The sequence below is a fragment of the Marasmius oreades genome, chromosome 6 (genome assembly GCF_018924745.1).
Source record: "Marasmius oreades isolate 03SP1 chromosome 6, whole genome shotgun sequence".
Taxonomy (NCBI): Eukaryota; Fungi; Basidiomycota; class Agaricomycetes; order Agaricales; family Marasmiaceae; genus Marasmius; species Marasmius oreades.
In genome coordinates, this window is record NC_057328.1 from 2,627,645 (window position 1) to 2,646,935 (window position 19,291).

The 19,291-nt window shown below is 47.4% G+C and overlaps 6 protein-coding genes across 7 annotated transcripts; 5 read left to right on the top strand and 1 right to left on the bottom strand.

Moving 5' to 3' along the window:
* Positions 1-829: 829 nt before the first annotated feature.
* Positions 830-3,766, top strand: E1B28_010327 (uncharacterized protein). The gene is made up of 11 exons (XM_043155283.1): positions 830-1,250; positions 1,306-1,573; positions 1,622-1,671; positions 1,730-1,742; positions 1,797-2,063; positions 2,118-2,146; positions 2,201-2,771; positions 2,827-2,977; positions 3,030-3,331; positions 3,389-3,530; positions 3,583-3,766. Exons 3-11 carry the CDS (start codon positions 1,640-1,642, stop codon positions 3,630-3,632), a joined length of 1,557 nt encoding a protein of 518 aa, XP_043007748.1. The 5' UTR covers positions 830-1,250; positions 1,306-1,573; positions 1,622-1,639; the 3' UTR covers positions 3,633-3,766.
* Positions 3,767-4,620: 854 nt separating this feature from the next.
* E1B28_010328 (uncharacterized protein) lies at positions 4,621-6,601 on the top strand (the record flags this gene model as incomplete). The annotated part of the gene is made up of 9 exons (XM_043155284.1): positions 4,621-4,781; positions 4,839-5,072; positions 5,128-5,253; positions 5,323-5,475; positions 5,537-5,630; positions 5,687-5,915; positions 5,975-6,096; positions 6,155-6,324; positions 6,376-6,601. The coding sequence occupies 9 exons, from the start codon at positions 4,621-4,623 to the stop codon at positions 6,599-6,601; spliced, it is 1,515 nt and encodes a 504-aa protein (XP_043007749.1).
* Positions 6,602-6,850: 249 nt separating this feature from the next.
* Positions 6,851-13,227, top strand: E1B28_010329 (uncharacterized protein). Of its 2 annotated transcripts, XM_043155285.1 has the most exons (36): positions 6,851-6,870; positions 6,942-7,018; positions 7,087-7,212; positions 7,265-7,341; positions 7,397-7,663; positions 7,730-7,903; positions 7,958-7,971; positions 8,032-8,053; positions 8,106-8,140; positions 8,194-8,327; positions 8,381-8,435; positions 8,491-8,628; positions 8,685-8,791; positions 8,841-8,907; positions 8,958-9,026; positions 9,081-9,536; positions 9,594-9,745; positions 9,801-9,901; positions 9,951-10,198; positions 10,252-10,531; positions 10,583-10,672; positions 10,730-10,775; positions 10,833-10,927; positions 10,977-11,047; positions 11,108-11,297; positions 11,346-11,389; positions 11,443-11,647; positions 11,708-11,722; positions 11,784-12,010; positions 12,063-12,090; positions 12,145-12,175; positions 12,238-12,375; positions 12,440-12,573; positions 12,629-12,708; positions 12,768-12,882; positions 12,931-13,227. In XM_043155285.1, the coding sequence occupies exons 3-36, from the start codon at positions 7,136-7,138 to the stop codon at positions 13,110-13,112; spliced, it is 4,164 nt and encodes a 1,387-aa protein (XP_043007750.1). In that variant the 5' UTR covers positions 6,851-6,870; positions 6,942-7,018; positions 7,087-7,135; the 3' UTR covers positions 13,113-13,227. The 2 variants fall into 2 exon arrangements, with proteins under 2 accessions (XP_043007750.1, XP_043007751.1); XM_043155286.1 differs by lacking the exons at positions 12,145-12,175; positions 12,238-12,375; positions 12,440-12,573; ... (1 more) ...; positions 12,768-12,882; positions 12,931-13,227 and having other exon boundaries at positions 11,708-12,010; positions 12,063-12,091.
* A 735-nt stretch (positions 13,228-13,962) lies between these two features.
* On the top strand, positions 13,963-15,960 carry E1B28_010330 (uncharacterized protein; the record flags this gene model as incomplete). Its single annotated transcript, XM_043155287.1, has 6 exons — positions 13,963-14,312; positions 14,369-14,419; positions 14,485-15,025; positions 15,082-15,224; positions 15,273-15,376; positions 15,431-15,960. The coding sequence occupies 6 exons, from the start codon at positions 13,963-13,965 to the stop codon at positions 15,958-15,960; spliced, it is 1,719 nt and encodes a 572-aa protein (XP_043007752.1).
* A 52-nt stretch (positions 15,961-16,012) lies between these two features.
* E1B28_010331 (uncharacterized protein) lies at positions 16,013-17,785 on the bottom strand. Its single transcript, XM_043155288.1, has 9 exons — positions 17,609-17,785; positions 17,328-17,556; positions 17,067-17,273; positions 16,975-17,012; positions 16,831-16,912; positions 16,734-16,778; positions 16,570-16,677; positions 16,350-16,512; positions 16,013-16,291 (listed from the first exon to the last, which is right to left on the bottom strand). The coding sequence occupies exons 1-9, from the start codon at positions 17,768-17,770 to the stop codon at positions 16,075-16,077; spliced, it is 1,251 nt and encodes a 416-aa protein (XP_043007753.1). The 5' UTR covers positions 17,771-17,785; the 3' UTR covers positions 16,013-16,074.
* A 121-nt stretch (positions 17,786-17,906) lies between these two features.
* Positions 17,907-19,188, top strand: E1B28_010332 (uncharacterized protein; the record flags this gene model as incomplete). The annotated part of the gene is made up of 5 exons (XM_043155289.1): positions 17,907-18,145; positions 18,198-18,307; positions 18,359-18,867; positions 18,921-19,031; positions 19,087-19,188. The coding sequence occupies 5 exons, from the start codon at positions 17,907-17,909 to the stop codon at positions 19,186-19,188; spliced, it is 1,071 nt and encodes a 356-aa protein (XP_043007754.1).
* Positions 19,189-19,291: the final 103 nt, after the last annotated feature.

The window sequence follows — 19,291 nt, forward strand, 5'->3', positions numbered from 1 at the left end:
TGTAATGAACCAAATTCCCAAATGTATCAAAAAACCTGCCCAAATTAACCCAAAAAGGCCCAAATGCTACCTCCTCATATCTATACTAGCACTACCGACTTGGTGAAACGTACGGGTGCTGCTGCGGTTTGTTTTCGCCACCTGTGCCGTACAGTACGCCACCCCGTGCCCACGGGTATCCTCGAGTAAGTGTTTCAAAAAAATCCATCTCGGCCCACCCTCAATAGGATCCCCTCAGAATTTGCCTTCGGTTTTGTTTATTAGAAATAAAAGCCTTGTATCCAAAGCACTGGAATAAGATACTCACTTGTATGTATGTAAGTGCGGAAGGTGCGGTCTCAACAAAAGTGTTTCAAGAGCTTCTCAGCTAAGCGAGCCACCATTTGCGGAAAATCCAAAGTCACCTCCATTTGTCGTCCCTACAGAGCAGTAATCGCTCTTCAACCTCGCTTTTTGATAGATGAGCCAATATTGGTAATTCATTATTTTTCAATATTGAACGCAATCGATTGGCTAACTTCTGAGAGATAGATACACAGCGCGGATCCTCCTCAGGGTCTGCCGGAATCATGATGTTGCAGGCACGATATAGGACGGTCATACACAGCGTCCCCCCCGAGATACAGCAAGCACTGCATCCAACCGAAAAAGTTATCAACCCAAAGTCCGACTCAGAGCATGAAAACATCGTGGGGAACACATCGCCGGAAAATCAGGTCCGTCACGGTGTCCGTGTTCGACGCGTCCATGCCCGCGTCTGCCCGTGGGCTTGGTTTTGTAAGCCAAACGTAACGTACCAAGCCGCTCAACACCACGTGATGGGGTTCGAATTTCTCTTCCAAACTACCAGCTTTGTGCACATAGCCAAACTATGAGGCAGAACATTACCCGTGTCGCGATTTATTTCTAGTATACGCCCAGCTGCGACTCGTTCAACCCAACTGTTTCCTTACCATCTCTATATCTTATTGGCTACGACTGGGAATGATAGTACAGCCCTCTACGGGTATCCCGATGCTTCGTACGGTTAATTAGAACGGTCGACAAATCGCGTAATCGTATCGAAGGGCGACTTGTAGGTCGATGTAGACGTACTCTGGAGTCACCGTCCCATTTGCATCGATACCATTCCACAATGCTTACCTCAGTCTGCGAACCACTTGGAAACCAGATTCTTTTCCGCAACGCGAGGGTAGATCAATCAGGTCGCGCCCAGTAGCTGTTGTTGGTCCCAGTTGGCAGTATCGTCGGTATGAGCGGGAACGATTCGGGTCGAGGAATTGCTTACTCACGTGCCTAACGCAGAATGGAACAAAGTACGTTGTAATTTTCATTATCGGAATCACGATTGCAGTCCTCGATCATGTTTGACGCTCATTTGTCGAGTTTCCTAGCAAACACAGAAAAAATCAGGATCTTGAGTATTACCGGATGAACTCGACCCTTTACACCAATGGTCCAAGTCGGGCAATACTTTCATTTATGAAACATTCCACTCGTTCTTCCTCCAGAATGGAAGTCTTTGTTACTTAGTTGCTGAGGGCTATACCACCACTAGGTATAAGAAATCCAGGTATGTTTTCCAGGAGTACTATCAATTGAGAATCTCATGTCTTCAAAGCCAAGAACTTCCTCTCGAATGACCAGAGGAACCGCTTGTTTGAATTGTTGGTAAGCCTCGCTTCCTCCTTCATTGCGAAGTTGTGGTAACTGAATTACGCGTCCATAGGCGGCGGAAAGTGGTATGTATCGATCTTGCGAGCCTCAGGCTGCTTCTCACCCTCGCCATTCCACAGAAATGTGACGGACTCCGCCCCACCTGTGGACCGTGCAGTAAATCATCGACATTAAACGATTGTGAATATCTCGAAGCCGGCCTTCCCGAATCCCAGCTCCTCCAAGAGAAGATATCCATTCTTGAGAACCGAATACAAGAGCTCCAGACGTCTGGACACGGAGCTTCCTCTTCGACTGTCCAGTTGCATCACCCTTATTCAAATCAATTCGAGCAATCTAGCTCACGGGGACCAGAGGTCAACTCGAGCTTTCTTCGAGAGTTTCAGGTATCTTCCCGCCGTGCTACTAAATATGACTAGATTGAATTGACTTTTCGCCAGGCCGCTTCACCCGATCGACGTCGCATGATGTGAGTCGTATCTTTGAATGTAAACAAGTCCCCGCTCACAGTAAAATATCATAGTATCATGCCTTTTCTCTCCCATGCATCCGAACTCGGATTCTTTCTAGATATCTCCCTTTTCTCGTCGGGTGTGGAGACAGGGTCCTGTTATCCTTCGCCTTCGCTCCTAAGCGCGGTTTTACTGTTAGCTGACTATGTATCACATGGAGGGGGCGCGAACGAGGCCGACTTTCTAGCACTCGCTGTCCAATCCACGTCTCGAGGATTGACCGATAGTCACCCGAAAATGATCTTGCATACAATCCAAGCGAACATTCTCCTGGCCCACTACTTTCAATTAAAAGGGAAGTCCGTAGAGGGTCAGTATTATACGAGCACCGCGGTTTCTCTCATTTTGGGGACTGGACTTCATCGGATTCGCTCTTCGGATCCAGGATCGATGTCTGGCTCCCATTTGCCTAGGCCTAAGGATGCTCTAGAAGAAGGCGAAAGGATTAACGCGGTTTGGGCAGTGGTCGCGTTGAATAGCTTCTGGTCCGCGGCGGGACGTTACCCGTCTAACATCGACCATCAATTGCCTGCCAGCAGAGTTGATGCACCCTGGCCTCTCGAAACGCCCGGATATATTTCTGTTCGTGGATCATTTCGCCACGACTTTTGACGCCTTTGTATTGACCGATTGATAGGAACCTTTGCCACATAACCTGAGGAGTAGTCATACCATCCTAAACTTCTTGTCCAATGTTCCGGATGGTGCATATTCCCTCCCGGCGTTATACTCCAAGGCTTGTTTGTTGTTTGAGCAAGCATCAATTCTGAACTATCAGTACAGTCCAAGTAAAATTCATGGTCTTTTGTTTAGTACAGTGAACTGACGTGCTCTTTTCAGACATGCCTACTAGGGAAGAAGGGCGTCAATTTTCGCGGTCTTGTGATCAACTAAGTGCAGTGCTCAAGAGATTCAACGCGGAGCTCCCCTCTCCAAGTACCGCTACCACCGTTCCGGCTCAGCGGCGTCTACTTGTCATCTATACTCTCTCGCACGTCGCGGTGATTCAACTCCATTACGCGTTCGTCGGGCAAAATGCGGATTCTCGACGTCAAGTCTTGTCGACTGCGAATTCCATCGTCAAGTGCCTGAAAAGCATCGGTTTGCAGCATTTTAACGGGGTAATTGATCCCGTCTTTGCGGTGAGTGTCGCCGAGTTGAGGGAACAGCGTGGTTCTGATACACTTTGATGACTGTAGGTACTTCTGAAGATTGTCGGGAAAGTATTCATAGCAGAACTTGCGTCCTCGGCTCCATCGGTTGACCCGAGGCTCCTAGCCTCTTCTGTTGAACTTGTGATGAAGGCGATGTCCATCTTGGGGGGACCTGGTTCGTTTATGAGTAAGTCCTCATGCTGTCTCGTTGACTACATCAGGAAACTCAGGTTTTTCAGGCTCCCAGGCTACGGTCCTTCAAGGCAAGTATACAGGCATTAAGAGATGATGACACCTTTCCGCGATCGGCTTTTTTCTTTGGCTGTTCAATGTTATTATGTATTGTTAAATTATGCTACTTTATATTCGAACTTGTTGGTAATTAATTCCTGTCGTAATTTTTATCTTTATTTTACTACCCTCAGGAGCAATTTTATTCTCTTTCCTTGAAGTTTAATGCCCCCATTTGGCTCGCGATGATCTCCTTGGCAGCCTGAAGCCTTTATCACCCTCGGAATTAAAGCTGGTTGCCGCGTATAGGTATTGTTTTGTTGAGGAAGCTGAGGCTCGCATTTCGCTCTCCAAGAGCTCAGTCGGGTCGACACTCCCTCGTTAGGAGCATACGACCCGGGTTGAAATAGATAGATAGGAATTACATCACACAACCAAGTGGTCAGCTATCTAAGTTTCTCAAAAGGAGTTTTCCGGTTATAGTGAGCCTGTATCATACATTTTGTCTTTGACTGCTAGTACCGACGTTGACGTTGAGCTGTCATATCCTTTTGCCGCTGTTGGAGTCAATTTGAGCGAGCCCAAGTGTATGATGAACCAAACTTTCCCTACTGATCCCACAGCTAGTTCCAAGTTCCCGCTAAGTAGTCGGTGGACGGCCCAAAATTGAACCCGTAGAATATCTTCCCACGTATGTAATTATCTGCGTCCAACGGACGGGCCATGTTTTCAAACCGGGATGACCGCGCACTGGAATTTGCATCACTCGTGTAGATCTATCTATCTATCTCTAAAAGCAAAGCAAGATGGAAACGGCTAGGCCACGAAGGAAGCTTGAAGGCTAGAGGCTTGTCTCCAGGGAAGGAGGAATTGGAAGGAAAAAGGAGAACGAGGCTGCGACGAAGCAGGACGAATGGTCATACTAGTACCAGGTTCTACCTTCCCATTTAAGGAACCACATGTCGATCGTTTCCCGCGTAGAACCGTGAAAGATAAAACCCTGACATAGCATCATCCCCTAGGACGGATCTTACCCACAGACCACCATGATCATCGAACTCCTCTCCGACCCCAGAAACCTTGCATTGGTCGTCGTTTGCAGTGTTTTCTTTCTATTCCTTCGAATATGGATGTCAAGACCAAGACTACCACTTCCGCCTGGCCCTCCCAGTGATTCACTTTTCGGAAACACCTTCGAAGCTGCCTTGTGAGTAAAGCCGTGGTTCGCAATGGTTCGCGACGTTTAACGTTGCTCCGTTTCAAGTGCGTATAGAAGATTCGAACTATGGACGCAGCAATACGGTCCTGTGTTCACATTACGCCAAGGTCTGAACTATATCATCGTGATCGGACGACTTCAAGCAGCCATGGACATTATGGAGAAAGAGGGTGCCTTTCTGGTAGACCGGCCGCTCTCGATAGCAGCGGGACAGACGCTTTCGGGAGGTATGCGAGTATTGTTGACACCTGCCGGGGAAAGATTTAAGAAGCTGAGGAGGTGAGCCGGCCGAAGAATGAGCATAATTCCATTCTCATTGACGGATTTCGTTCAGGGCACTTCATGCACACCTTCAACCGAAAAGTGTTGCTTCGTATTCCCCAGTTTTGATGAGGACAGCGAGACAGCACATGCTCGATATATGTGATAACCCTGTACGACACCAAGATCATGCCAAGCGGTGAGCAGGTTGTCCAGCGTTGCCCTTCCAGCTCTCGAAAAATTGACATCCATCGCCCGCCCTCTCTAGATATGCAGCAGCAGTTGTCATGGCCCTTGCTTATGGAAAGATACCCACGTCGTACGAAGACCCGGACGTTCAAGCTGTTAATCGTTGCCTCACAAGATTAGGATATGCTATGCGACCCGGAGCATGGAAAGTTGATACCTTCCCATTCTTGAGGTATGCTGGCCTGCTTTGGAATGTTCTTACGCTGACCTCTAAAACTTCTTCACTCGTACAGATTTATTCCCGGGTACCTAAAAGAACTTCAAGACGGCCATGCGGAAGAACTTGGGTTGTTCAAGGACCAACTTCAAGGTGTTCGTGATCAAATGGTACGCTCTACCATTGCCAAATTTCCCTTCCCCCCAATCACTCAACCATGTTTTAGGCTCGCAATGAAGCCATCCCATCTTCGTTCGGAAAGTACCTCATTGAAAAACAATCCGAACTGGGTCTAGATGATAACGAGACAGCCTATCTTGCCGGAAGTATGTTTGGTGCTGGAAGTGATACGACAGCGAGCGCGATCAGTGTAGCTGTCATGGCGGCAGCTTGTTATCCGGAGGCAAAAAGGAAGGTTCAGGAAGAGCTGGATCAAGTTATCGGAAAGGATAGACGTTAGTTTGAGGCAAAATTCTCCCCTCTTCGACTGAAAATTCACATGTGCTACTCTCAGCCCCAATGTTCATGGACCAGGAGAGCCTTCCTCAAACGATGGCCTTTGTTCACGAGAGTTTTCGATGGAGGCCCGTTACATCCGGTGGATTCCCTCACAAAGCTACAAAGGACATAATCTGGGTATGTCGAGATTTTTCATACACTCTTCTATCCTCACCTCACTGTATGTCTTGTTCAGGGTCAATATTGTATTCCCAAAGGTTCCGCCGTCATTGGCAACGTGTGGTCAGTCGGACGTGACCCACAATATTTCCCTGATCCCGAAACATTCAATCCCCAGAGGTGGTTGACGCCTGAAGGAAAGATTAGGGAGGACATTAAAAGCTATCCGTTTGGGTTTGGACGGAGGTGGGTTTAAGGTTGTTTTCTGATGTCCACATACTAATTAGCCTGAATCAGAGTCTGCCCCGGTCAACACATGGCGACTGCGTCTGCCTTCATCAACACCGCCCTGCAACTGTGGGCTTTCGACATTGCAGAAGATCCCAAGGACAAGATTGATACATTGGCCTTTACCGAGTCGGCAAATGCTCACCCAATGCCTTTCAAGGTCATTTTCACGCCCAGGCTAGGTGATGGAGGATGGGACGCTGTACGAGACGCTTTCGAGAGTTATGGAATGTAGTCGAGCTGGCGAAAGGCGTTGCTAGCGGATACATTGTTACATACGTGGACTTGGTTAAACTTTCTGCGCTCCGTTTCTTTTGTACCATTAGTAGGAACTAAACACAAGCTCTGTATCTAGTATCCAGACAAACACAAATTCACTTCTGCTAAGCGAAGGACGTCCCGGGGCTCCCGGTGGCCGAGCGCGCCTAGGCGTCCAAACAGCCACAAACGTTTCACGCAACAGTAGGAGTCGGACTTGTTCAACCTCCAACCTTCAAGCTTCAAGTAAGACCTGATTCGAATTCCATCTTCATCGATATCCTCATGTTAGAACTTAATTCTTGACCGCGCCGTAGCGACCGTCAGCTAGATTACGTCAATTGCAACGGCGGCCCATGGTCGCTACACACGGGCTCTGAAGCCGACACCACGCGTAACTTGATTCCACAAGTCAACGGCATCTGAATTGGTGTTGATTCGTCCCTCGGGACCGCTCCGCAGATTGGAAGAGGTATAAGAACGATTCGCAGATTGGAGTCATTGTATCGTTATGTGGAACCCCTTCCGCCCCAAACCAGCCCCGCCTGGTTTTGGTAGTGGAAAGCAGATCCCAGAGAGAAAAGCCTTGTACGTCCAGTTCCTTCTGAGGCGACAACTGACCTATTCAATACCGTCCCAGCTTTCTCTCCCAGATTTTCTTTATCTGGTTAGATCCTCTTCTCAAAGTAGGGTTTTCTAGGCCTCTTGAACAGGAAGGCAAGTTCTACATCTTGAGCAAATGAGTTGTGGTTTCTGATGAATAGTCCCTAAGATTTATGGGAGCTCCCGCCCGACCGACTGACTACAGCTTTGACTGACCAAGTCGAGGCAGCTTTTTATGCTCGATGTCCTCCTGAACAACGTCCCCTCGCTTTCCGGGGCAAAACGCTAGATTCTGATAGCGATAAGGGTGTTAAGGAGGAGGAGATAACCGAGGAATCGACTCACGACGGTAAATATGATGCTTCTGTTACCAAGGCTCTTTACAGCGTCTTCTTCGGGAGGTGGTGGTTTGCTGGATTATTGCAGCTTTGTGGAGGTATGGCTTCTTTTTTTCTTCTTTTGTCGGTCACTGTGATGTAGTTAACCGGGAAAAACTACTCAGATACCCTGAAGACAACGACACCGCTGGTCAACAAAGTCCTGTTGACTTGGTTGACCGAGTCGTACGTCTTTTATAGAACGACGGAGGAGGAACGTACTGCCTTTGGGATCAGCGCACAACCTCGAGGCGTCGGGTTCGGTGTCGGTTTAGCCTTCGCCATTTTTGCCATGCAAGGTGAGTCCCTGCTTTATCGTCGTTCATATCTATTTATTCTGTTCGCTTGTACAGAGGTCGCTAGTCTGGTGAGAAATTCATCGACTGTGAATTTGAGTTTGATCGACAGCTCATTGTTCTCTTCATAGTTCACGAATCACCAGCAACAAAGTGGGTTTTTAAAGAAAGCAACGACCTTCGATTTTTTTGACAGTTTGCACAGTTGCGATGAGCATAGGACTGTACACGCGAGCAAGTGTGGGTGGAAGCCGCATCGTCATCCCTATTCAAAAATTTAATTCCCTCTTTAGATGATAGGAACGATGTTCCGCAAGTCGCTTAGACTTTCCGGAAAATCCAGAGCGGAACACACCACTGGTAAAATTATGACTATGATTTCTACGGACGCGACTCGCCTTGATCATTTCGCAATTTATGGACATTCGTGAGTTCTCACGTTTTCCACCCTTGTTAAAGGCGAGTCTCATCGCTTCTCAGGTTATGGATAGCTCCGATACAAATTATAATTGGGATAGCCTTGCTCATAGCGAACGTAAGCACTATCTAGAGGTTGGGTTGTCGAATGCGAACTCACAGGTTCATATTAGCTGGGATATTCCGCACTTGTGGGCCTCGGTGTACTCATATTCGGAATGCCGATTCAAGGTATCTTCGCCTATATCATGATGCAACAACGGCAGAAAGGTGTCAAAATTACGGACGCACGAGTGAGACTAACGACAGAGGTGGGTTCATCTTTGTTCAATGCACATCACACAAGGTCTTATAGATAGTGTGATAGGTCCTCCAGGGCATTCGTCTACTCAAGTTCTACGGTTGGGAAGACTTCTATGTCAATCAAATATCTAAGTTGCGGAAAGGCGAACTAGACACTATCCGGAAGTCGGCGTGCGTAGTTTCGGATTTTAACCAGGCCCTTTGGTGACTGTGTAATTAGCATAGCACAGTCAGGTCTAGTGGCTTGCATTTCTTTTATCCCTCTAGTCGCTTCGATACTCTCATTTGTATGTTCCCCGCTCTGTTGTCACACACTTTGCTGAGGAGGCTGCTTCAGATCACATATTCACTGTCTGGACACGACCTTAACGTAGCGACTATTTTCACGGCCTTACAATTCTTCAATGTGGGTGTGCAATCGACAAGAATTCATGCTATCATACTAACCAAAGTTAATTAGATCATTCGAACACCTTTGATCATGCTTCCTCTCATTCTTTCTGGCCTTGCTGAATTCATAGTCGCTGTACAACGCATAAGCGCATTCCTGACTGCAGAAGAACTAGCAGAACCACCTACCGTTGATTATGAGTCTAAAGACGCTATCCGAGTCGAGAACGCCAACTTTACGTGGGATGCGGTCGTGGGGCTGGAAGAAAAACTCGACAAAAAAGATAAGGAAAAAGAGTCAAAATCGGCCAAAACAGACAAAAAGAAAGCGAAGAAAAGTCGGAAAGCGAAGGGAAATGATGCGGAGGAGTCTTCCGGACTACCTACAACGACAGACAATATTACGGCTTCGGATGCCCTTCAAGGTGATGCACACGCACAGGAGCCATTCCAGCTTAAGAATATCAACATGTCCGTTCCCAAGGGTAGTTTTGTTGCCATCGTTGGTCAAATTGGATCCGGAAAGGTGGGGGATTCCGATCTCTTTATCGTAAAGAAAAGGTGACTGAATCAGTTGATGTAGAGTTCTATACTCAATGCATTGATAGGAGAGATGAAGAAAACAAAGGGGCAAGTTACATTTGGAGGAACAGTCGCATACGTTTCTCAAACACCTTGGATCAAGAACGCGACTGTCCGAGAAAACATTACTGACGGGACCGTCGATGAGACCAGGTCGGTTTATCAATGTTTTGGCCACCATAGCTTGGTGAACGATGTCTTGATATAGATTGAATCATATCATCAAGGCGTGTAGTTTGGAACGTGACATCGACTCTTTACCTCGGGGCTTGGATACAGATATCGGCGAGAAGGGGATCAACTTGAGCGGTGGGTGAATCAACCAACTGCGACTCGTTTCCCTCTGAAACGTCTCTAGGTGGCCAGAAGGCTCGAGTGTCCTTGGCTCGTACTGCGTATGCTCAGTCAGACATCGTCCTGCTCGACGATCCATTATCTGCAGTCGATTCATATGTTGGCAAAGAATTACTCGAAAACTGTCTCCTCAACGGGCCATTAGCAAATCGTACCAGGGTTCTCGTTACGCATGCCCTCCACGTACTGGACAAGACCGATTACATTTACGTCGTGGAAGAAGGCATTCTCGTAGAAGAGGGTTCCTACCAGGTAAATGTTCCGCCAGCCTAAAAAGTCGTTTACTTGACCAAGTCAATGTTCAGCACTTGCTCGATAACGGTCCCATATTTTCTCGCTTGATAAACGAGTACGGCCAACAAGACAGCGCTGGTACAAAGACTGGGAGGGTGAAACAAACGACGCTTGATACAATTCTAAAGGACCCTAAGGACAATAAGCTTGCGGAAGCGTTAATGCAAGAAGAAGAGCGAATGACGGGGAGTGTAACTTGGGCTACTTATACTCGATACATACGACACGCCGGTAGTATCCTCTGGGCACCAATCATTCTCGCCTTGTTGGCTCTGTCCCAGGCTTCGGAAGGTAAGAGTGGAGCAAGTCTCAAACAGGATTTTGTTTAATCTGATGTTTTAGTGGGAAACAATTTGACTCTGGGCTTCTGGACGTCGATGAGTATCAAGGGCTTCGACAACGGACAATATATGGGACTTTACTCCGGTTTCGGTACGTCTTGAAGCTTTGCCTCGGTTGCATGCGCACCTTAGGCTGGTATCTTTGTAGGCGCCGGTCAAGCTGTGTTCACTTTCATCGTCAGCTATATCGTAGCGTAAGTGAATCCTCTCGCATAGATATCCTTTCTCTTTGTTCTCATCATCCAACTCAGTATCCAGGGGGTCAACGCAAGCTACAGTATGTTTACCAAAGCTCTCAGAAATGTACTCAGATCACCGGTCTCGTTCTTTGATACCACACCGATGGGTGAGCTAACACACCCTTCTGTTTTTGTCATTCTGATGTAGGACCCAAGGACGAATATTAAGTCGACTTTCCAAGGATCAAGATACCTTGGACACGGCACTTCCGATGAATCTGATGACGGTAATTCACCTCCTTCCAGCAACCCATACGATATCGCTGACCAGGTGACTCCGCGTCCAGTTTCTCTTCATCGTGGCCGCCGTCTTCGGCACTGTGGGACTGGTATTTTACACCATTCCGCTGCTAGGGATTATGTTTGCACCCACCATTGTCGTTTATTATGTCATGTCCGTCTTCTATCGTCGTACCTCGGTGGAAATCAAACGCTTGGATTCGCTCGCTCGTTCGGCGTTTTACAGTTCCTACTCTGGTAAGTACCTTTTCATGAAGTATTTAACAGCTATTGATTTCATTCAAGAAACTCTGACCGGCCTTGCTACTGTCCGAGCCTACAAACATCAGGTATCTTATATACCCTCCCGTTATTTTCCGAGCTGAACGGTCCACATGTCCAGGCTAAAGCTCTCAAAGATGCGGAGCAAAAACTTGATCGGGAAAACCGGGCGTACTACCTGACTGTCACCATGCAGAGATGGCTGGCAGTCCGGCTTGATGTTTTCAGCAATATTTTACTTTTGGGAATCGCACTAGGAGCATCCGATAATAGGACAACCTTGAACCCTGCAAAAGTCGGAGTTGTACTCACGTATGCCTTGAGCAGTAAGTGGTTCGGTTTTGTGTTTGGAGTTCAAATTGGTTTGCTGACAGCAATATCTCTAGTTACCGAAATTTTTTGTGAGTCGAAGCTGTGCCCTGGAATCGCGGTTCCCCTCATAAGTATGATACTACGTTGAAGCCCACATGATAACGACTTTTGCTTCCAATGAACAAAACATGAACGCTGCGGAACGGTTACTTGTCTACACAACGTTGCCATCGGAAAAGGACGAGAAGGAGATCGAGCCTCCGGCTTCTTGGCCATCCAAAGGCAGTATTACCTTCGTGAATGTGGACTTTATGTACCGGGATGGCCTGCCTTTGGTATTGAAGAACGTTAGCTTCCACATCAGAAGCGGCGAGAAGGTGGGTCACATCTTTTCGTTTATAGTAGATCTGAATATTGAATGTTGACTAGATTGGAGTTGTCGGACGAACAGGAGCCGGTATGCATTGCCACAAGTACAGTCTTCAGTTCTGATCCAGCTGAGTCATTTCAGGGAAAAGCTCCATCATACAAGCACTATTCAGGTTCGTGTCTTGACACCCCAAGCTTGTCGAGAGTGTCTCATTGTTTCAATCCTCTCAATCAGGATATCTGAGGTTAAAGGAGGATCTATCGAAGTGGACGGTGTAAATATTAACTCTGTCAGCCTACAACGACTTCGGACGGGGATGGCTTTGGTTCCTCAGGACACAACATTGTTTCTGGGTAGCTTGCGAGAAAACCTGTACGGCCTGATGCGTTGTCTTAGTTGTGTGCCCAAAAGACTCATCATCTTGTTTCGAACACAGGGATCCGCTGCATACACGAACAGATGCCGAACTTATCTCCGCCATGAGAAGGTCATGGTTATTGCCCTCGGATAGAAGTGGTGATCAAGCTGGAGATACAAGATTTACTTTGGACTCGACTGTCGGTGATGAAGGTATGGTAACGAAGGTTGATGATCTCTCGCTTATCATCTAACAACCGTCGACTAGGAACTAATTTCAGCGCCGGAGAAAAGCAGCTAATTGCACTCTGTCGAGCCCTTGTTCGCCAAAGTAACATCCTTGTTCTGGTAAGCTTCCCTTAAACCTCGCATGTACATCTGATAGTCAACGGTGACTCTCTCTCAAGGACGAAGCAACCAGCAGTGTCGACGTAGAGACGGACACAAAGTTGCAACAGACCATCCAGAACGAATTTGCGAGCTCTACAATTCTATGTGTAGCTCATCGGCTGAACACGATAGGTGAAAAATCTCATACTTGAGGATGATAACATACTGATCCTGGAACAGCACATTACGATCGAGTATTGGTCGTGGACGACGGGAAGGTAGCAGAATTTGACAAAGTGCTCACCCTGTTCGATAACGAAGGCTCGATATTCCGCTCTCTATGCGATGAAGCAAACCTTGGAAGGGAGGATATAGTTAGGATTCGTGAAGCTCATTCCCAACATCACTCACATACTAGCTAAGACCCGATTCAGCCTTAAAATTTAACCACTCACAAGATAACGAGGTAACATTAATTATTCTAAGTTATGTAATGGATAATCGATAAATCCCCATTCACGTACGCTTCACCGACAACGGGTGATGTACTGTGATGTATCACCGTTTCCGAAACAGTTGGCGGATGGTGCGACGAAAACCACACGCCGGCTGTAAGAGACTGGAAGCCATACGACTTGCATCTGGAAATACTGGGTCCTCTTACAAACTACATGGTTACCCTCGCGGACCGTCGAGAGCACTCTGAAGAAATCATGGTGCTCGGTTGGAGGCTGAGAGTATCACAGTATCAGTGAGGTTCAAACGTTCATCGCGCGCACTTACCCTTTTACCATCACCATCCTCCCATTAAAGACGGTGCCCGACAACTTCCTCGAATCCTGGAGGAGTTGGTATTTCGAATTTCCTGCAGGTCATGGAGGGATAGGAGATTATAAAAGTGGAGGTCATCAGTATTCGAGCGCCGTTACTCCTTCACTCTGAACCAACCGCTACATACAAACTTCAAGTTGACCACGACGACCGGTAATACAAGGTGTATGTTGCTTGGTATTGTAGCACAAAGTCTTCTTACTCCTGCTATTGTCCTTTGCACGATTTTTCTGACAAGTACTGTTGTTCGGTGTAGAGATTAACGAAGCTCGAGCACATGCCTATGTGTAACCTCGTGGATCACTGTACCCACCACATGACTGTTTGGCTGCAGTCTCAATCTGTATTGCCATGCAGGACCTTTCAAGGTTTTGAATTGAATCCCGAGCCGTCATTGCTATAAAATCGACCCCGACTCCGAGCCCGTGAAGGAAGCACATCATGCTTTGTCGCCTCATCCAAATTCTCCTGGTATCCCTTCCCTTCACGTCTTTCGTCCTCGGGCAAGAGAGATGGTTTACCACTGCAACTTACAAGAACGTAAACGCGTCAATCGCGGCTGATCCTCACGTCCATTGGGACGCAAGAACGAAACAATACTGGGCTTACAGTACCGACGGCGCCGACGAAGGTTGGCATTTTGGGATTTATACCTCGCCGGACTTGGGGATCTGGAGGAAATTGCCCGGAGGTGCGATCAAGGCTGATGCGAGTACTAGTAGGCTATGGGCAGACGATTGGTTCTGGGCTCCAGAGTGTTATTACAATGAGCAGACGGGGTGGTATTTCTTGTGAGTCACCACTCGAAGGATTAAACTTGTTTCCTTATTCGTATCCTCCGATCCAGATTCTACGCTGGAAAGATGCTTAACGGAACTAACGTTGCAAAAAATTTCAAGTGCGTCGTGCTGTCCGGTAATTGCGCCTCCTACAGCGATTAACACCTTCCCGTTGTTTGAACAGATTTCCTGACTTTGAAGAAGCGAGTAAAGTAGGCGTAGCTGTTTCTCGCTCGCCAGAAGGCCCTTTCGTCAACATCGATAGTCGTCCGATTGATTACTATCCCTTTGACCCCGACTACAATGACGTTAATCTCATCATGTCACCACCGTATCTCGTACCACCCAAGTCCTTTGCAGAAGGCCAGAAAGCTCCTAAGGGGACTTACATTCCGTTTATCGACCCCAACGTGTTCTTTGACTACGGTGAAGGTGGCCAACTCGACGGGATTTACTTGTTCTTTTCCAGGAACTGCTATAGAAATTGGATTTGGGATGACAAATACGGGAAGTATGTGGAGGAAAGCAACATCTATGTTGTCAGACTGGATGAAGCTTGGTGGTGGGACGGTGAGGCAAAGACGATGCCAGGCGTTCACTCGGAGTTCAGAAATGTGAACCAAGGAAAGGTCCAAAATTGGCAGAGCCGTGTCAACGAGTCCTTCCCGGGACCGGACCGGATGGATGGATGGATTTCGATCATTTCTCGATCCCTGCAAGCACAGGTAACGTTTGTTTTTACAAGCAGTGCTACCTCTGAATATTTGAATGCCCCTTCTAGATTTGGGAGGATGCTCATGTTTTTGACTACGCTTCGAGCAACGGGACCAAGAAAGATCGTCGTTGGTCCGAGGGGTCAACGACAGTCAAACACCTGGATTCATCCGGACGGCCCGTCTATTTCCTAACGTATAGCTCAAACAAGTGAGGGCGATTCCTTTCCTTACGTCATTGATCTGACGCATCCAACAGTTTCGAGTCCGTGGATTACGGAGTGGGATATGCTTTCTCTACTTCCGTTACTGGACCATACACCAAAAGCGATTCCAATCCGATCCTTTCGCAGGACGCTAGTCGTATGTTTTCGTTTTTTGTCGATCGATCCCGGGAATGTAACGTGATTCCGACAGGCTCGATCTACTCAACTGGTCATGGTTCGATAGTTTCCGTCAAGCAATCCAATGAGTTTTACTATACTTACCACGCGCGTTCGTCCCCAGTCGCTCCGCGATCCCTCTATAATGCCCGCTTGTTCATCGACCCAGACGAGCTTTACGTCGGATTTGGCTCAAACTGGGGTGACATGCGTATTCCCAGCGGAGTTGCGCCGTTGAAAATGGAGGTCAACCCCAGTTCGTCGGGGTATCAGGTTGAAGTGAAGAGTGCAGATGGCACGTCGTTCAATCTGGACCACCCTGGGAATCGAGTGAGGGTTTTGGTTAGCGGGTTGCAAGTCGAGGCGCAGATGCAAGCGGAAGGACTTGTGAATGTGAATTTGATGGACGCAAGAGCGAAGCTTGGCGTCAATGATACTGGTGTGACATTCAGATACCAAAGGGCGAGATACAATTCGAGTGAGGGTTGGGCGGATGTTGAGCAGTTTCAAGGTGCAGGTAACGCGAAAGATGCTGAATATGTACAAGTTATCGTAAGACTGTAGTACTTATTCTTCATATCACATTTGGCCCAGTCTGACAACGTCCAGTAAATAAAGAATGGATATGTCATGTTCAATACCATACACAGGAGAGCATTACTGAGATACTCAGGAACTTTAGCAGTCCAATTGACTGGCACCAACGAGCGCACCCAGCGCAGCTGCTTGCGTTGAAGCATTCTCAACGGCCGCCTTAGCCCCTTTCGCTGGCCAGTAGTTGTTAAAGACCCCTTCAGTATCTTGAGCATTGGCCAACACCTTGTCTGCCTGACTCTTGACAAAGTTGGCGTATTTTCCGTTATTATCCTTGCCGGAGATGCGTAGGAACCATGACCTGTATAATAATACAGCATGAACTCGAGTCGTGGGAGGCACGAAATGCATCAACATACATATAATAGATAGCAATGCCCTTGAACGATGCTTGGTCGGCGTTACATTTGTTCTCATCCGCAGTTTCGCAAAGCTCTCTGAGAGCACCGTCAATGGTCAGCTGTGCCATGATAGCGTCCATGATCGAGAACGCATCCGTTACGGCAGATTCATCTTGAGCATCTGAATGCGGGAATGAAGGTTAGACATGCGGATAATGCTGAAAAGACATCCACGGACATTTGCTAAGGAAACCCAAGCCTACGAGGACGACACCCTGATTGTAAGTCCAGGTGGTTTGGCCGTTATTCACGCATGTTCCGTCCTTCGTGAGCCCGTCATTGAATACTGTACGGCAGAAGAATTAAGGGCGAGGCAGATAAAGTCATAAACGATTTACGAACATCCGTTTGCACCGCGCATTCCGGATTCTTTCAGCCATTTCCAGACTAGAACGTTCATCGGTGAGTGAATGGTACTTGAATAGAGGAAGGGACGCACCATTCTTGAGATTGTCTAGGTATTTCTGTTCCTTGGTCGCCTCATATAACTGACCGGAGGTAGCCAAATACAGTTCATTGGTCTACAAAAACAATTAACGTCAATTGAATAGCGTCGCTAGATATATTGAAATCTGATACCCACTATAGCGTTCTTGTAGTCTCTGGCGCCACTCCAAAACACTGTTCACCGTTAGTACAGATGAACATATATCTCAAAAGACCGTGGTCTCTTACATCCACCACCACAAGTGCTCGTGTCCAACGCCGTGCTGGCAATGTCATAAAAGTGCTTTGCGCGCTCTAGGTTTCCAGCGGTCAGGTAGGTGGTGGATACCCATTGTACGTCATCGTACGACTCCCCGTGCTCGAGATGATCCTCCTGGCCGAGAAACACGGTGTCAATTACTCCGGAGGAGATGTTTGAGCCAGACACAGCATCAACTAGATGAATTGGTTGCGTCACGGTGTGAAACGAACAAACTTGAAAGAGCATACGTTGCAGGAGATAGAAGTTATCAACAGCAGATATCCAAACAGCTTGATCGTACGTTCCGTTCTTGAAATACGTTGATTGCAAGTTCTTTGCAGCGGTTTTTGCAGCGTCAATATATTTCTGACAGGCAGCGTAGGTATGGGAGGCCAATAAGAGGGAGAGAGAGGAAGAAACGAGAAATTTCATCGCGGTTTGGTGATGTTGGTGGAAGTCTCTGAGGAAGTTGGCACACTGTCGTAAGTTCCTCAGAATATGTATGTATGTACGTGTGAGCCCCACCTACATATTGGTCCACAAATGATAAAGTACTCCGATGAGATCGTCGTTGTATCAAGGCTTGACTTTGCAACTCCCGGCCGTCGTCATGTTGTTCTCTATGTCCACAGCGGAAAGAATGTCGGAAACATGTGTCTTGAGCACATTCCACAAACTTGAAACGTCGCATCGATCAACAAGGGAACTGCCGGAGTTACGTGTCTTACCGCTCGGCATTTAAATCATAACGACACCCGGCTACACGGTCACGGGACTGCCCCTTCAACACACTGTCACCAACATCAGCCAACATCTCGATCTACGCCATGAGCTCACCTTCCAAAGGTTTTCACAGACTCCTCTATCGCGGTGCACTCCTTCTTCCAGATTCTCATCTTCTCCTCGATGGGATTACATTCTCTGCACGTCTGGATGCCGAACACAAGTTACTCGATAATCCTCTGGCATTAGCTCTGGAAAGTATGCGTGGAATACAGACTCTTCGATTCTTGGGTACCGCAAGTTTGCACGATGTCTATATGGATACTAGTGGTGATATCTTAATGTGAGTAACTTTCAATTTCAACTTGTGATCGTGAATACTCACGTTCCGTTAGGGACATTCATCCTCAAGCCACGCTGTCAAGGATATATTTTGAGAACATGTTCTGTCTCCCAACAACCTCTTCTGATACGCTTGGGGTCAGGGTTTCACTTGGTGACTCCAGTGCGTCCCCACCATTTACATCGTAACCACATCGATTAAAAACGCCCTTAGACGGACCCGAGACCACCCAGATCATTATTTATGTTCGCCATATCTTTTCTGATGACAATTGTCCAATAGCAGAGCTCGCAGTAGCTCGGATAACCCCAGGACCCCCTGTTCGTTTACCTCGCCCAGATGACCCCACTCCACGAAAGCCGCCCACGCTTCCTATCAGTCGTCCTCGCGAGGTTCGAAGACTTCCGAACGCTAATATTCCAACTACAAGGAAACAGAGCGTGCTACCCCCTTCACTAGCAGCGAATTTGGGTGGCGATGTGCGGTTGGGGAAAGTCCAGTCCGAATTTAAAGTCCCTCAGTTGCCGGCGAAGGTGAACAAGGCAAAGATAACAAAGCTTAAGGATAAAGGCAAGGGTAAGGCATTCGAAATTGCGGATGTTGATGATGTATTTGCCGTTGGATTAGCTGCAAGCACGAATAAGGGTGCGAAACGGAAGAAAGGGGAAGATGGAGAAAATGCAGTCGAGAATGAAACTCCATTGGAGAGAGAGAATAAGAACGTGAGTGTTATGAAGTTGTTGGTTTTGCTATTTCGACTAGTTTGGATATCTAGCTCATCAAGAAGGTCACTGTACATCGACTTTCAGTCCTTTCCATCACAAAGGCACATCCGGAATGGAAAGAGTTGTTCAACTACGTGTATAGAGGCGTTGGATTTGCCCTGGTATGGCCATTTCGTGTACTGAGTCAAATCGTCTGATTTCACGTTGACTATTCAGCGATCGGATATAAAGCTTCATCTCGTCGAAGAACAAACCATTGATCGTTTAGTAGCGACGCATATCGGGATGTATGTTGACGTTCGTGCAGGAGACAAGTGAGGGGGCTTGGAAGGGAATGGTGCCTCATTTTCAACAACTTTTCGGAGGTAAATCGAATACCAAACTTGCGTTTTCGGACAAAATTATTCATTCTCCATTTAGG